Source organism: Carcharodon carcharias, chromosome 23, assembly GCF_017639515.1.
Source record: "Carcharodon carcharias isolate sCarCar2 chromosome 23, sCarCar2.pri, whole genome shotgun sequence".
NCBI classification, from domain to species: domain Eukaryota; kingdom Metazoa; phylum Chordata; class Chondrichthyes; order Lamniformes; family Lamnidae; genus Carcharodon; species Carcharodon carcharias.
This window is the reverse complement of record NC_054489.1, coordinates 18,777,878-18,794,643: the sequence shown is the minus strand read 5'-3', so window position 1 is coordinate 18,794,643 and position 16,766 is coordinate 18,777,878. Positions and strand designations below refer to the sequence as shown.

Genomic DNA, 16,766 nt, shown 5'->3' with positions numbered 1-16,766 from the left:
AACCTTCTAAATTTAAGTAGAAATAAACCATGTTTCTTCAACTGTTCCTCATTTTAACCCTTCAAGCCCTAGTATTCTGGTGAAAGTGTTTTTCCCACCCCAAGACTATTATCTTTACTGTTGTGCGATGTACTGAATATATTATTCCAGATGAGATCTGACTAAGCCTCTGTAGAACTGAAGCACCACTTCTTCATTTTAGCATTTTTAAATTAAATTTTTTGACACAATGTGGGTGTCGCTATTATTAATTTCATATAAATTCCACAAACTGGGATTTGAGCCTATGCCCCCGGAGCATTTGCGTGGGCCTCTGGATTACTAGTCTTGTGACATTACCACTACATCACCATCCCAATCCCCTTGAGGATAAGGGCCGACATCACATTAGCCGCCTTGATTACTTTTTTTCATCTGTGCCCAAGTTTTTGTAATTATTATACATGGATACCCAAAATTGCTTTGCTGCTCCACATTTGCAAGCCCTCACCATTAAGAAAACATACTGATTTGTCTGGTTGGATGATGAAGGGAGTGTGTTTAACCGTCATGAATAGTAGCAGCAGCGCATCTTTTGGGGAAGTGGTAAAGTATTTGAAAATTCTGTAGGTTTGGGGAATTATGCAATATACAACAGCTTCTAATTATTGTTTAAAGAACAGCTTTCAAAATCATGTTCAGCAGTATCACTCCAGCCACAAAAATAATGGCCCTAGTTAAATTCCATACTCTGTTATCTCTAAATAAATATGTAAAGAGTTAAAGATTCCAATACTGCTCTGCATCTGGGTGAAAGTTACCTCAGGCACTGTGTGTCCTCCAGTAAGATGCAGTAGCAGTTCAAAATGTATATTAACATCATAACACAAGTCTTTTGTTTTGACGGGGCATTGTTGAGACTGAGGGATGACTCACGTTCACCATTTAAACTAAGCATACTTTTTAGAAGTGGAGATTGAATGCCTGCTGCCAATCACCCCCAGCCCCCTGCTCCCCCACCACTCAAGTGCAGCAGGTTTACTTTGGGGTGCTGGGTTACTGACAGTGGCCTGACACTGCATTGTAGCATGAGTATAGCGTTGCTATGATACATGCACCACAGAAGTAACAAATTGCATTTGTACAGTACCTTTGATGTAGCGTGATACAAGCCTTACCGGACAAAAAATTGACCCTGAGCTACTTAAGGATATTAAGAAAGTTGAGAAAGCTTGGTCAAAGTGCTAGGTTTAAGGAGTGTCTTAAAGGAGGAGAGAGGTGGAAAGGCTTAGAAATGGAATTCCAGTGTTTAGGACTTGGACAGCTGAAAGCAAGGCCTCCAAGGGTGGGGCAAAGAAAATGGGAGATGAACCAGTGTCCAGAATTCGAGGAACCCAGAGCTCTCGTGGTGTTTTGAGCTGAAGGAGGTTACAGAGGTAGGGAGCAGTGAGGCAGTGGAAGTAATGTCTTGAACACAGTGGTTCCGATCTATTCCTGATAAGACATTCTGTGCTAAAATTGAGTTATCCAATAATTTTGCTTCAAAATGATCCTGTGAAGTGCCTGGGGACATTTTATTAAGTTAAAGGTGGTATATAAATTCAATAGATATTGTATAAAAGCATCACTCTGAAACACCAGTCTTTGATTTCCAGCTGAGATGATTTTGACATGAAAAACAATGTCACTGATTGTATACAGAATTTTTAAATGTATCTATCATATGCAAAGATTGAACTCTGAAATCACTTCTGTCTAAATAACTTGTCAGTACAGATGTCATTTTAGTTCCCAATTTTATGATTTAAATTCAAGAGGCTGTACCACAGGCAAAATAGATATGCAAATAGTTCCGCCAAATGGTAATTATGTACCGGATTACATCGATTTGTCGTTTATGACTGCCTCACCACACTGTCATTCCGATTGTGTTATCGCCACTATAAAGTGCTTGGTAATTTCGCTACCACATTGAGCCTTCCAAATAAACATCTCCTTGAGTTGACATTTCCCTAGGTCGTTCTCGATGCTTCCCGACATTGCAAAGCGGACAGCTAAGAGCGAGCCGAAGGGCAGTAACACCCAGGACTGGAGGAGGGGCAGGAGAAGCATCAAGAAAGAGCAGGGTTTAAAAGAGAAACATTGCCGAAGGGAGGGATCAGCTAAAAATAGCACCATCTGCTTCTGCTTCGCACACTGGAACCAGTCACTTACTCAGCAAACTTTCCCGACCGTTCAATTTGCCACTGAAGTTTTGTACTTTCTCTCTTTCTCTCTCTCTTAGAAGTTTTAGAAATTTATTGTGAGGTGACTATGTCTGTGTCAGAAGAATTTGATTACAGGTATGTAACGGTATAATGATAATATATGAAAAATGTGTGTCCCAGAGTTGCCAATTGTGATTTGAAATAAATGGTATTGCTATTTTAAACCTACGTGAACCATCAAAACTAAGTGAATTTTTATTGGCCAGAAGTGGCTGCTCCCCACCGAAAAGCTTAACAATTGTAAGGTGCCACTTCATCCAGCGTAAGGGCTGGTGAAGTTAGCTTGTTCAAATGGAAAGAAAAAACAGTTCTAACCAGTACCATTCTTTCCCAGTTTTTACTAGTGTTCCATTTTAACCTTTACAAGACCAGTTTGGACCAGTATTCTTATTTCCCAGTTCTTACTTTTTTTTGTTGTGCTGTGATTGGAATCTGAATAGCTGGTAATTGAAGTTCTGTATGTAACCTTCAAAACGATACTGAGAGTTCTCCATGTTGTCTTTGTGATGGTGCTGGACACTGAGGGAGGGTAGACACTGTGATCTTTGATTCTTCTCTGGGTTGTGTACTACAAATCCAATATCCCCGAGAGGATTGATGCCCACAGGGTGATGCTTGGCAATTGGAGATTGGAACCAAGTAGATCATCATGGCGGATTCAATAATCTAATACCTTGGTGAAGTTGTTCTACTGATGCTTTCTGGAGGGATTGAATGGGGGTAGATGCAGGACAGATTAGGATGGGTTTGGAGTGCCCCTGCGTAAATGCTCTGAGCATGGCAAATGAGGTTGTTGAGCTGCAGGCCCAAATAGCCACATAGGGTGATGATTAAGTGGCAATAACAGAGACCTGGCCTAAACAAGGGGAGGAATGGTGACTTGATATTTCTGGCTGCAAATATTTAAGGAAAAATAGGGGAAGAGAAAATGGAGGAGAAGGTGGCAGCATTGATTGAAGATACTGTTACAGCATTGGAAGTGATGATGCACTTGAGGTTTCAAAGACAGAATCTATTTGGTGGGAGTTAAGGAACAGTAGAGGCCTGTTGAGTTCCATATTATATGAAAAGAAATCCAGAAATGTATTCTTTTGCGATTTAGAAAAAAATGACTTTCTGATGAACCAAAAAGGATGGCTGCTACAAGCCACATGACCATGGGGTTGGCCCTTTGTCTGGGAGCTACCCCCAGGAATTACAAGAACAAAAGAATTATTTTCTCGGCTGGTGGTATCTCACACCTGATTGCACAGACCCCTTGTAATCATGAAAACCAGGAGACTTGCACATTGAAACTTTTTTATGCCATGGAGCTGCTAACAGACTCACATCACACCTGGGACTGTCCAGACCCCTTTCAAAAGGGAACCAAAGGGAAGTCGTTTGTATCTGATAAGCTCACCTTGCTAGCGGAGACAATAGCTTCCTGACACCAGGCCCTCAATATGGATGACAACTCTTTCAACAACTAACAACTGGGACATTATCAGTCCTGAAATCAAAGCCAGTTCCAGACACTGGATGAAGATTACTTTAGAAGTCATTATGGAGAAAGATCACATGACTTGAGTGACCATTTTGAAATCTCTATATGCCTTTGAGAAATGAACAATCCTCAGTCTGTTATTTTAACATCAACTGGAAAGGATTCCAGCCACCTGGCTGAGCAAGTAGTCGGATTCCATCTCTCAGCTCCTCCAAGCCTGTCTCTGCTGGAAGATTTCCTAACATCACCTGCAGAACCAACCCAATCTCTGTGTACCTACTTCAACTGCAGTATCTACACCAACTGCAAAGTGAACCCTACAACTCTTGTCTTCAGCCAGCTAAACTTGAACTCTGGCGTGAAAGAATTCCTCATTGGACTCTGACTCTGGACTCTGGAAATCATGTGAACTGACGTTCATTTCCGTGGTCCTTGTACTGTTAATATCTATAGTTGTAAAACTCCTTTCTCTATCCTCCCTCATTTACTCTATGTGTGTATTAGAATGGGAAGTTGCGAACATGCCTCCCTGGGTTTTGAATGTGAAATAAACTAATCTTCTAAGTTAATCAACGCAAGTTTGCCACAGATTATTAGTAAATTGAATCACTCAAACCAATGGATTAGGAAACCATGCCACCATATACTTTAAAAGTAATTAAAAAAACACCTTCTGCTTATGGACAGGTGGTGAAAAGAAATCAGTACAGTTTGCCTATCTCTCTCATGCCTGTAACAGGAGCCATTATGTTGCTGGGTGTATACTATAAACCATCAAATAATGAGAAGGAGATAGAAGAGCAAAATTGCAGGCAAATTGCAGAAAGTGCAGTAACTTTAAAGTAGTAACAATGGGGATAATAACCCAGTTTCTCCAATCTATCCAAGTAACGGAAGTCCCTCATCCCTGGAACCATTCTAGTAAATCTTTTCTGCGCCATTTCTAATGCCTTCACATCCTTCCTAAAATATGGTGCCCAGAATTGGGCACAATACTTCAGTTGAGGCTGAACCAATAATAAATGAAAGCCAGTATTTAATTAATTTGGTTGAGTTCTTTGCTGAAATAATGGAGAGGGTGGTGCATTTGATATTGTTTAAATGAATTTTCAAAAGGCGTTTGATGAAGTATTATATAACAGACTTGTTAGTAAAACTGAAGCCCATCAGATTGAAGGGGCAGTGGACATATAATTGGTTAAGGGATAGAAAGCAGAAAGTAGGGATGCACAGTTGGTTGTTTTTCAGCTGATGCAAAGTGTAGAATGATGCCCCCAGTGTTTGGTGTTAGGACCACTGCTCTGTTTTTTATTTATTCGTTCATGGGATGTGGGCACCATTGGCTCAGCCAGCATTTATTGCCCATCCCAAATTGCCCTCATTCAGAGGGCATTTAAGAGCCAACAACATTTCTGTGGGTCTGATGTCACATGTAAGCCAGACCAGGTAAGGACAGGAGATTTCCATTCCCCAAATGGAAATCCCAAATGGATTTTTATGACAATCAGCAATGGTTTCACAGTCATCTTTGGACTTTTAATTCCAGACTTTTATTTATACCCAGGTCCCCAGAACATTACCCCTAGGTTTCTGGAGTACCAGTCCAGTGACAATACCACTAGACCACCACCTCCCCCCTAATATATTAATGATCTGGATTTGGGTATATCAGGCATAATTTCAAAGTTTGCAGGTACACAAAACTCTGAAAAGTAGTAAATAGTAAGGAGGATAGTAACAGACTTCAAGAAGACAGAGAATGGTGAAATGGCCAGACACCATGGTGGTTGAAATTTAACTCAGAGGTGTGAAGTGATTCATTTTGGTAGGAAGAATGAAGAGAGGAAATATACATTAAATGGTACAACTTGGAAGTGGGTGAAGAAAAAAGTGACTAGGGTGTGTATGTACATAAGTCTTTGAAGGTGGTGGAACAAGTTGTGAATGCTACTAAAAAAAAACATTAGGAATCCTTGGCTTTATAAATAGATTCAAAGGACAGAATTTCAACTTAAAAATGAGTGGGTTTGGGTTGAGAATGGGACTAATGTCGGAAAAACCTGTTTCCTGGTTCAAACCTGCCTGATTCCTCCTTTAAACTGAGGCTGGAGGTTGGGCTGGCAACTCGATGGACGTGGCTAACAACTTTAAAGAGGATAATGATGCTGAGAGCCTCATTGCCATTCAGCTTTTGAAGCTGGAATTGCACAGGTTTGAAGCAGGAAACAGATTTTTCTGACTTTAGCCCCATTCTGCTGTCAGCCAGGTTTCTTGGACATCAGAGAATCTGGCAGCTCGATTGAGATGAGGACTTGGTGGATACATGAGTTAGGTGCCTTCACACCTACCTTCTGGAACCAGCATGCCTCCTGTGGAGATTCTACAATCAGCCCCGCACCCCCCTCGCCCCCCCCCTTGCCATGAACTTCCTCCCAAGGTCTCTGACCTCTGTTCTCATACCCACCAGGCCCTGATTCCCACCCTACCTCCACCAGATTCCAATCCCCCTTTCTCCAGCCATGTCCTGACCCCCCTTCTCCATGAGGTCCCAGTGCCTCTTGCCCCACTAGGCCCTGATCCCATCACCCCAACCTTCAATTAACATCATGAGGCCTCCAACCTTCACCCCTCTGCCCCCCTCTCACGTCCCACTATCCCTTTACGGGATCAGCAGTCCATCTGATCGACCCTTCAACACTACCTCTCCACCCACCCCAATACTGATCTAGCCCCCCCACCCACAAAAGCACCCCCGAACTTTGGTAAACCCTCCACCATCCCAGGCATGCACTCAGCTGCTGCTGTAGCCATCAGCGACCAGCTCGCCATTCAACAGGACTCCCAGCCTGCCAATCAGGGCAGGGAACCTATTTCTGACAACAAAGACACATTCTGTAGTCAGAGCTCCAGAGCATGCGGAGAATCCGAATTGCAAGTTCCCCATAGCTTCCTGATAGACCCACACCTCGTGAATCAGGCTAGCAAAGAAATCTCTGCCCAGAAGGTTTCAAAAGTAAGAAAGCTTTATAAAACTTTTGTTAGGGCCCAACTGGAGTACTGTAGTCAATTTTGGACACTACACCTTTGGAAAGATGTTAATGCCATAGAGGGTGCAGAGGAGGTTTACTGGAATGCTATGGGGATGAGAAACTTCAGGTATATGGAGAGACTGGAGAAACTGGGGTTGTCCTGCTTAGAGCAGAGGATGTTAAGGGAAGATTTAAGTGAAGAAATCAAAATTCTGAAGGGTTTTGATAAGAATAAATATGGAGAAATTGGTCCCAGTAGCAGACAGGTTGGTAACCAGAGTATACAGATTTAAGATAATTGACAAAGGAACTAGAGGTGACATGAAGAAAAACTTTTAGCGGCGAGGTATTGTGATCTGGAATCCACTGCCTGAAAGAGTGGTCGAATCAGGGTCAATAATAATGTTCAAAAGAGAATTAGATAAATACTTGAAGGTTAAGACTTAGAGGGTGCTGGGGAAAGAGCAGGGAAATGGCACAAATTGGATAGGTCTTACTAAGAGCAGGCACAGGCATGATGGGCCAAATGACCTCCTTCTGTACTATATTATCCTATGATTCTATGATTTGTCAGTCAATCTAATTAAATAAGGGGAGGTGGGAGGATAGACTTGTTATTGGTCACTGGAATTCTTCTCATTCAGCTTCAGATAATCTTTCAAGCCAACGTTTGCATAGTCCTAACTGGCGAGTCAGTGGGAATCATACCAGTGCATTGTGGTGGTACACTGTATTGCATCAGCTAATTAAACCACAGCAGCCTGCACTTCCTTGCATGTTTCTAAAGTTCAACTTCAGCCAACCTGTGTGTATATGCTCTAAGCTTGAGTAAATAGCATTTATCATTAGAGGAAGTGTATGTGTATTCCATTTAAAGTAAAGAAAAGCTCCACTTAAATAGATGTCGGAGAAATTTGGCTTGCAGATTACTATTAAGGGATCTATTAAAAAGTTCCCTTTTACTCTGCACTTTTAATGTCATTTTTACTGCCTCACTTGTACTTGTGCAGGTCCAAGCACACACAACATTCCAGAATGCTGTGGTAAATTGGGAAGTTTGTTGCTTTTTAAGAAAATGCTTAGATTAGTTTTTATGCGGTTGCTTGCAGGTGTGACTTTATAATGTTTCAAAGAAGGAACAACACAACTTTTTTATTAACAAAAAAACTGCGGATGCTGGAAATCCAAAACAAAAACAGAATTACCTGGAAAAACTCAGCAGGTCTGGCAGCATCGGCGGAGAAGAAAAGAGTTGACGTTTCGAGTCCTCATGACCCTTCGACAGAACTTGCGTTCGAGTCCAAGAAAGAGTTGAAATATAAGCTGGTTTAAGGTGTGTGTGTGGGGGCGGAGAGATAGAGAGACAAAGAGGTGGAGGGGGGGCGGTGGGGGGGTGTGGTTGTAGGGACAAACAAGCAGTGATAGAAGCAGATCATCAAAAGATGTCAACGACAATAGTACAATAGAACACATAGGTGTTAAAATTAAAGTTGGTGATATTATCTAAACGAATGTGCTAATTAAGAATGGATGGTAGGGCACTCAAGATATAGCTCTAGTGGGTTTTTTTTTTATTTAATGGAAATAGGTGGGAAAAGGAAAATCTTTATAATTTATTGGAAAAAAAAAAGGGAAGGGGGAAACAGAAAGGGGGTGGGGATGGGGGAGGGAGCTTACGACCTAAAGTTGTTGAATTCAATATTCAGTCCAGAAGGCTGTAAAGTCCCTAGTCAGAAGATGAGGTGTTGTTCCTCCAGTTTGCGTTGGGCTTCACTGGAACAATGCAGCAAGCCAAGGACAGACATTTGGGCAAGAGAGCAGGGTGGAGTGTTGAAATGGCAAGCGACAGGGAGGTTTGGGTCATTCTTGCGGACAGACCGCAGGTGTTCTGCAAAGCGGTCGCCCAGTTTACGTTTGGTCTCTCTACATTGGAGAGACCAAACGTAAACTGGGCGACCGCTTTGCAGAACACCTGCGGTCTGTCCGCAAGAATGACCCAAACCTCCCTGTCGCTTGCCATTTCAACACTCCACCCTGGTCTCTTGCCCACATGTCTGTCCTTGGCTTGCTGCATTGTTCCAGTGAAGCCCAACGCAAACTGGAGGAACAACACCTCATCTTCCGACTAGGGACTTTACAGCCTTCTGGACTGAATATTGAATTCAACAACTTTAGGTCGTAAGCTCCCTCCCCCATCCCCACCCCCTTTCTGTTTCCCCCTTCCCTTTTTTTTTCCAATAAATTATAAAGATTTTCCTTTTCCCACCTATTTCCATTATATAAAAAAAAATAAAAAAAACCCCACTAGAGCTATACCTTGAGTGCCCTACCATCCATTCTTAATTAGCACATTCGTTTAGATAATATCACCAACTTTAATTTTAACACCTATGTGTTCTATTGTACTATTGTCGTTGACATCTTTTGATGATCTGCTTCTATCACTGCTTGTTTGTCCCTACAACCACACCCCCCCACACCCCCCTCCACCTCTTTGTCTCTCTATCTCTCCGCCCCCACACACACACCTTAAACCAGCTTATATTTCAACTCTTTCTTGGACTCGAACGCAAGTTCCGTCGAAGGGTCATGAGGACTCGAAACGTCAACTCTTTTCTTCTCCGCTGATGCTGCCAGACCTGCTGAGTTTTTCCAGGTAATTCTGTTTTTGTTTTACAACTTTTTTATTGTTTGTGACAGCTCTTTGATTATGTTCTGTCACATTTCTCGTATGCAGAATTAAGGTGTATCACAGATCTATTTATTTTATATATTTGTATTTCTGAAGAAGAAGAAGCCGGTTATTGAGCTGTAACTTGAAATTTAAATGTAATTTTTTTTGAAAAATATACTTTATTCATAAAATATCTGGAAGAACATTACAAAACATTCCTAAATCACCATCACAAAAAGTACAATCAGATTCAGCTTTTACACATATATCACGAGGTGCTTCAATACAATCAATGGATATTACAATCATTTCAATATGGTCATTACAGACAGTCAGACAGTGCAATCATGCATCATGTTGCACTCTGAGGTGCTTCAGTACAATGGAATACAATTTGTATTCAATGCATGCATTCATTGTGAGCCGTAAAGCCCAAATCTATACCTTTCCCAGCCCCTCGGTGCACTATGGCAGAAAGGTCTTAGACAGTGACCTTTCCCCATTGCGCCTTTGTGGCGCCTTTTGCCCCAAGCTTTAGTGCGTCCCTTAGCACGTAATCCTGGACCTTGGAATGTGCCAGTCTGCAACACTTAGTCGGGGACAACTCTTTGCACTGGAAGACCAACAAATTTCAGGCAGTCCAAAGAGCCTTTCACCCAGTTGATGATCCTCCAGCTGCAGTTGATGTTTGTCTCAGTGTGTGTCCCTGGGAACAGCCCATGGAGCACAGAGTCCTGTGTCACATCACTGCTCGGGATGAACCTCAACAAAAACCACTGCATTTCTCTCCAGATCTTCTTTGCAAAGGCACATTCCACAAGGAGGTGAACAACAGTCTCTTCCCCACCACAGCCACCTTTATTGACAATCAATTGACCTGAGTAACTTACAACCAAGTGCAAGTGTCTAGATTCCCAAAGGGAATTATTGAGGAGTGTCTTTAAGGACAGGCTAACAGCTAAAAATATGTTTCAGTTTTCAAAACAAATGTCATGTCCATAAAACAATAAGAATCAAACCTTACTTTCTGCTTATTTAAAATTGGACTTTGCTGGATCAAAAACATGGCTGCTACAGGTCACATGATTTACAAGTTGGGTACAGTTCTGGAATCTTCCAATAGTAATTACAGGACAAAGCTCAATCCTTGTGGAATCTTACACCTATCATTGTGTGGACCCATTACAATCAATGAAACAAAGGAGCAGCAGATGGTCTATCTCCCCAGCCTGGACTTATAACAAAAAGAGAGCCATTGAAACTCGTTACACCTGCGGAGGCACTAATAGCCACCATCTATCTCCTAAGGTGAACAATGGATTTTGACCAAAGACATACATTGGAATTTTCTGTGCCCACTGGAGTCGGGTGTGTCCGGTGGCATGAGTGGACAATATGGTGAGAAAGCCAAAAATTTGCTTCAGGACGTTGTGAAACCGGTTTGCGATCGTCCGCTCAGCCCGTCAGTGGCAGGCTATGTTTCCCGCCATCAGACGCCAGGAACCTCATTGTAATACATCAGAATATCATTCTGAGACGAGCCCATAAGACTCATCCTCCCCGCACTGGATCGCCTGCCCACGTCAGTGTGATTGCACCTTGACGTGTTTCGCAACAGCATATAAAAGGTGTGCATTTGATGGGCTGCATTTTGAGGGGAATTTGGAGGTGAGTGTAAGGTAGCATTGTGGAGCGCTCACAAGGGACGCCTGTTGGATTTCAAGGTTGAGGCACGTGTCAGGGGGGTGAAGACTGCTCAGCTGTTGGGGCGACTTTGGTGTGGGACAAAGGCAGCCCTGTGGTTGGGGTGACTTTTTGGGGGGGTGGTGGTAAAGGCTACTCCTCTGTGGATAAAGGTAGCATACAAGCATGTGCGGGTGGGGGCATTGTTGGGCAACGGAAGCGGCCACGCATCAGGGACACATTGTATAAAGTAACCATTCCTCTGCAGCCGAGACAGTTCAGGCGCAGCCACATTTATATGATTGGAGTTGGGCCTCTAGCTTATATTCCCACTCAAGCAATGAAGAGGCATCAAAGTGCCACCAAGTGCTCCAGAACTTTTCACCCCTCGGGCACAGACTGCAAACTAATTAGCATTTTAGTAGACTGCAGAACAGTTGGACAACTGGGCACATTGTACAATCTCCTTGCCAAAGCTGGCCGTGGAGCAGTCACTGGTGGAGGCGCTCACAGCCTCTTGCAATGTCAGCATCCCGGTTTGGACCAGTCTCCCCCATGGTTCAAGCTAACAGTGCAGCCTTGCAGCGTGGGTTAGGAGAATGCCTGTGCCTGAGCTGAGAGCATAGCATGCAGTCCCATGGGCAATGCCGGGGCCAATCGGTCAGGTGGAGTGGGGCAGAGGAAGGTGGGTTTTCGGGCAGTCATGCAGCACACTAATCTCTGGCCATCCAAATGGTGGCCTGCACTCTCCGGGATGTGGTAAGGGGACTTCAGACTTAACCAAGAGAGGTTCTTAGTATACCCAAGCTAACCCACGCATCTCTCTCTTTCATCCTGCAGGAGGATTACATCAGGATCATGGAAGCTGGTGAACCAGCTGTATGCCTCGTGTCTTACAGAGAGCGAAGATGACGGAGAAGAGAGTGGCCGAGGCGCCTGGCTGTGCAGAGAGAGGAGCAGCACCCTTTGGAAGAAGGGCTAGGGTTCCCGCACATGCCGCCAAAAAGCCACTGTGAGCTGTCACTGGCTAGACCCCGCCTTTCATCCCGGAAGATGACTGAGAACCAGTGTTGCCGAAGACTGCACAGGTCTAGGAAACTGGTCGGTCACATCTGCCAGCTACTGCAGGATTTGGTGCCACATGGACATGGAGGGCATCTACTGCCAGTGGCCATGAAGGTGACAGCGGTGCTCAATTTCTACATCGGTGGCTCCTTTCAGGGCCCCAGAGGCAACCTCTGTGGGATATCACAAGCTTCCATCCACAAATGCATCCATGAGGTCACGGATACCATCTTTGTGAGGGCACACAACTTTGTGCATTTTGCCTGGGACCAGGAGAGCCAGGATGCAAGGGCGATTGGATTTGCCCAGATCTCAGGTTTCCCACAAGTGCAGGATGCGATCGACTGCACTCATGAGGCGCTCAGATTTCTGTCGCAACATGCAGTCAACTATGTCAACTGCAAGGGGTTCCATTTGCAGAATGTGGGCAGCCGGTGTGCAACCACCACAAACACATTCTGAAAGTCTGCGCATGGTTTCCAAGGAGTGCCCATGACTCCTACGTCCTCAGGTTGTCACAGATCCCTGATGTCTTCCAGGGTCCAACAGAGGCTGCAGGGTTGGCTCCCCACAGAGAATGTGGCTGATGACACCTGTGTGGTGGCCTCAGACTGCAGCAGAGTGAGGGTACAACAAGGCTCATGCTGCAACTCGCAACTTGGTGGAGCAAACCATCTGGATGAAAATGAGGATCTGGTGCCTGGACCGGTCTGGTGGAGCCCTGTCACACATCGTCATCAAAGCCTGTGCTGCAACGAGGAGAGGAACTGGCTGAGGAGGAAATGCAGGAGCTGGAAGTCTCCTCCAATTAGGAGAATGTTGACAGTGAAGAGGGTGAGAAGATCCTCAAAGGCGGTGAGGCTCTTGCGCAGCCCAGATGAGGCAGGCATGCTCGGGAGGCCCTCATACCTGCTAGATTTGTGGAGGATGATGACCACCTGCAGTGAGGAGATACCGTAAGATCCTCACATTACATCTGTGAACGTTTGACTCCAGTCTGGCTAATGGCAACACCACATACCCTCTGTGATAATGGTCCTGTCATGGAGACGCAGTGGAGGCCCTAATAGTCCTCGATTGCAGGAGGATGATGACAACATGCAGTGGGACAACAAGAGGGAGAGGTCGCAGACCAGTGGAGGATGCAGACCGGTGGAGGAATGCCTGAAATTGAGGTCCTCATGGACTTTGAAAACAGAGCCGTCCAGCTGGTTGGCGACAACCTGGACCGGTCCTGTGCTGACGGTGAGGTCAACGGTGCTCCACCAAGTGAGGATCCAGCAGTGCAACATCCATCAGACAACCATCCTCACATAGCCTCTGAGAATGTCTGACTCCTGTCTGGCCGAGGGCTTGGGCTCTGAGATCGGGGTCATATTGTGGAGACATAGCCTTCAAAAGCATGTGATCCCTTTTCTGCCTTTAGCACCTGACCCCTTCAGGAGCTCAGCGTCACTGGTCACAGATGCTGAAGAGATGGGGACCAGCCCCACCTTAAAGGTGCTGAGACTACACAGAGAGAGTGACAGCTCTGTGACACCTGCCCACAACATTCTGGCAGTAATGACAAATACCGTCGAGGTGCAGGCATCAGTAATGTGTCCAGGGAGTGTGAGGCCGGACTATCGCTTTGGTCTGAAGGCTGCACTGAGCACAGGGAAAAGGCCCTGGATTGAGACACCTGCCTTTATCTTGTGCAGATAGGTTTCACATCTGAGTGACACGAACACTGCTCATCAGAACAAGGAGCCATAGGCAGGGAGACATTCTTGGGAGTTTATTGACAAAAGTGAACATTATGTAAAAGTGATTAACACCCATGCCCAGGCTGTGCAACGATAGGCAAGTGGTTATGGTTCTGGGCTTGTAACCCCAAGATCAAGAGTTCAAATCTCACAATGGCAAACTATGAAACAACAATGTAACTTCATCTGAATAGGAACAGATGGAAACGTGTTTGTACTCGAAAGAGTTACTCAGAAAAAGATATAGGTAAGTGGTTATGGTACTGGGCTTGTAACCCCAAGATCAAGAGTTCAAATCTCACAATGGCAAACTATGAAACAATGTAACTTCATCTGAATAGGAACAGATGGAAACGTGTTTGTACTCGAAAGAGTTACATCTTTATAACTTTCCTAACCCTGCTGCTACATCTTGGTGCTCCCTGGACATCCACAGCAGAGGTGGAGACAGCCTGCTGACTGCTACGCCCTGCCTGTGATGACCTTGGCGGGCATCCTCTGGAGGTGGCCAAGACCTTGAGGGCTCCGGCCTGCTTTTGGGTCCTGCTGTGTGACAGTAGCAGCCTCCTCGGCCTGTGGAGCTGGCGCTGCTGAGGTCACAAGAAGAGGGGAGTCAGATTGGCTGGACATTCCTGGAGTCAGCTGGATGAATTTCTGTGGGGGGCACCTGTTGATCCTCCTCCCTATGGGTGCCCAAGGGCCCCTGGCTGACTCCTTGAGGAGAAGGGGTAGCTGGAGTGAGATTGGGCTACCCCGAACCCCTTTCGCATACACACTGTTGGAGGCTAACTATGGCATCAGCGATGGAGTTTAGCCCATGCAGCAGTGCAGGAGCGATGTCCTGGACCAAGGTCTCCATGGCAGCCGCCATCCTACAAGTGTTGACCTCAGTGTGTTGGCATGCCGGCGCTATCACCTCCGCCTGAAGGTGGATGGACTCCTCCATCGGGCCTTGCAATCTGAGGAGTGCAGTGCACGTCCCTTCCTGTTGTTCCTGAGCTTGCCTTTGCAGCTGCAGCAACTGTGACAGGACCGAGTCCAGAGGCTCATCATCTGACTCAGACTCAGCAAATTTCTGGCCTCCAGCAGTCCTCCAAGTGCTGGACACCTGAGAAGTCCCTGCCACCGCCTGCTGTGGGTCAGTCAGTGCAATGTGCTCACCAGATTGTGGTCCCAAGGCTACCATAAAGCTAGGTCCCACCGAGGTGTGTGTCTCTGCATTGGTGGAAGATGTGGATGAGCACTGTGATGGGACTTCAAGGAGGGTGCTTTCAGATTCCTCTTGAGAGGTTTCTTCGGGGCTTGATTGGAGGTCCTGGGTCATGGACTCCATCGGCTGTTTGGCAGATGTGCCTGTGAAAGCCAGGAGAGATAATTAGTGCATGGCAGTGGCCTGTGAAACAGGACACATCACTTACAGCATGGTGTCTAATGGATGTTGCACTGCTGGATCCTCACTTGCTAGAGCACTGCCATCAGCACAGGAACAGTCCAGATCCCCGCCAGCCAGCAGGATGGCTCTGTTTTCAAAGTCCGTGAGGGTCTTGATATCAGGCATTCCTCCACAGGTCTGGGACCTCTCCCTGTTGTTTTGTGCCAGCTTGTCCTGCATGAATATAGATGGGGAAAGTGTAAGCAGGATGCCTGCCAGGCCAGATGATAAATATACCTGTCATGTGTGAGTGGTGAGTAGTCCCATGGATGGGATGAGGACAATGAAGGTGTGTATGAGAGAGTGAATGGTGATGTCCTTTGATCTGGCAGTGAGTGAGATCCCAGTGGATGTGTGATGGGTTTGTGAGTGTGATGAGAAGAGTGACTTAGCTTGGAAGAATGGAGGAGATCATTCACTCTCTTGCGGCACTGGGTGACTGTCCTCTTTTGTAGGGCGCTGCCACTGCCTCCCAAGCCGGATTGGTGATGTTGCTGCCCATCCTGCGACCAGAGCACGGGTAGAGGACATCACAGCGAGCCTCCACTGCATCCAAAAGGTGCTTGAGGGATGCACCATTGAATCAGGGGGCTGCAATCCTTTTGCCTTTTGGGGCCATGTCTTCTTTGCAGCAGTCGTGGGTTGGAAGCTGTGAGAGGTGTGGACATGGCTGCATCAAGTGATGATCATCATGTGATCAAGCAGCGAGATGATGGTGTGGCGGGTGAATGAGAGCCCAACCGCCATGGAAACGTCGCTTTTCCTGGGAATGCATAATTAATGCGGTGGGATTGGGACGATACGGCGTGAAAAGCCGCCATTGCGGCTGGCAGGTAAAACATTGTTTTACCCACCCGTTACCGCCATTAGTGCAAATATGAGACGATTCTGTCCATAGAAACTGATAGTTACCCTGAAACTCACTTATCAATGGGCAACACCAGGTGACCAAAGCTCGTTTGGCTTTTGGAAAGTTTCGGTGTTACATTCCTGGACTCACAGAGCAGTCAGCTGTTAAGGTTCAGCCTGCCAGCATCAAAGCCGCACTCCAGGCTGACAATAAAGCCTGCCTCAAGACTAAACCTCCTTGAAGCCTGGTTCTCTGTGGACCAACACTCTGGAGACTAACCTCATGTTGCTGCACCATCGCCAACTTTGAAGGAATTCAGCAATCCTGCTTTCAGCTAGCTGAACTTACCTCTGACGTGAAGAACCCCTCACTGGACTCTGATATTCATGTGAATTAATATCCATATCTTCAGGGTTTTTTAAAAGTTATTCCTAGTTGTAGAACTCTTCTTTCCTATTTTCCTTCTTGTGTGCTTAAGTGTGTGTATGTAGCTGCAATGATCTTCTCCTGGATTTGAGTGTATGAATAAACAATACTTCTGATTCAACCCTAAAGA

The 16,766-nt window shown here is 45.6% G+C and overlaps 1 protein-coding gene across 2 annotated transcripts in view; it reads left to right on the top strand.

Annotated features, from left to right (window-relative positions):
* Positions 1–274: 274 nt before the first annotated feature.
* ptges3l (prostaglandin E synthase 3 like) overlaps positions 275–16,766 on the top strand; it is a 36,788-nt gene continuing 20,296 nt past the window's right edge. The window contains exon 1 of one of the 2 annotated variants that reach the window (XM_041173404.1): positions 275–2,321. In XM_041173404.1, coding sequence (XP_041029338.1) covers positions 2,293–2,321 — 29 coding nt within the window. In that variant the 5' untranslated portion in view covers positions 275–2,292. The remainder of the gene's footprint in view (positions 2,322–16,766) is intronic. The other variant, XM_041173405.1, reaches the window with a different exon arrangement.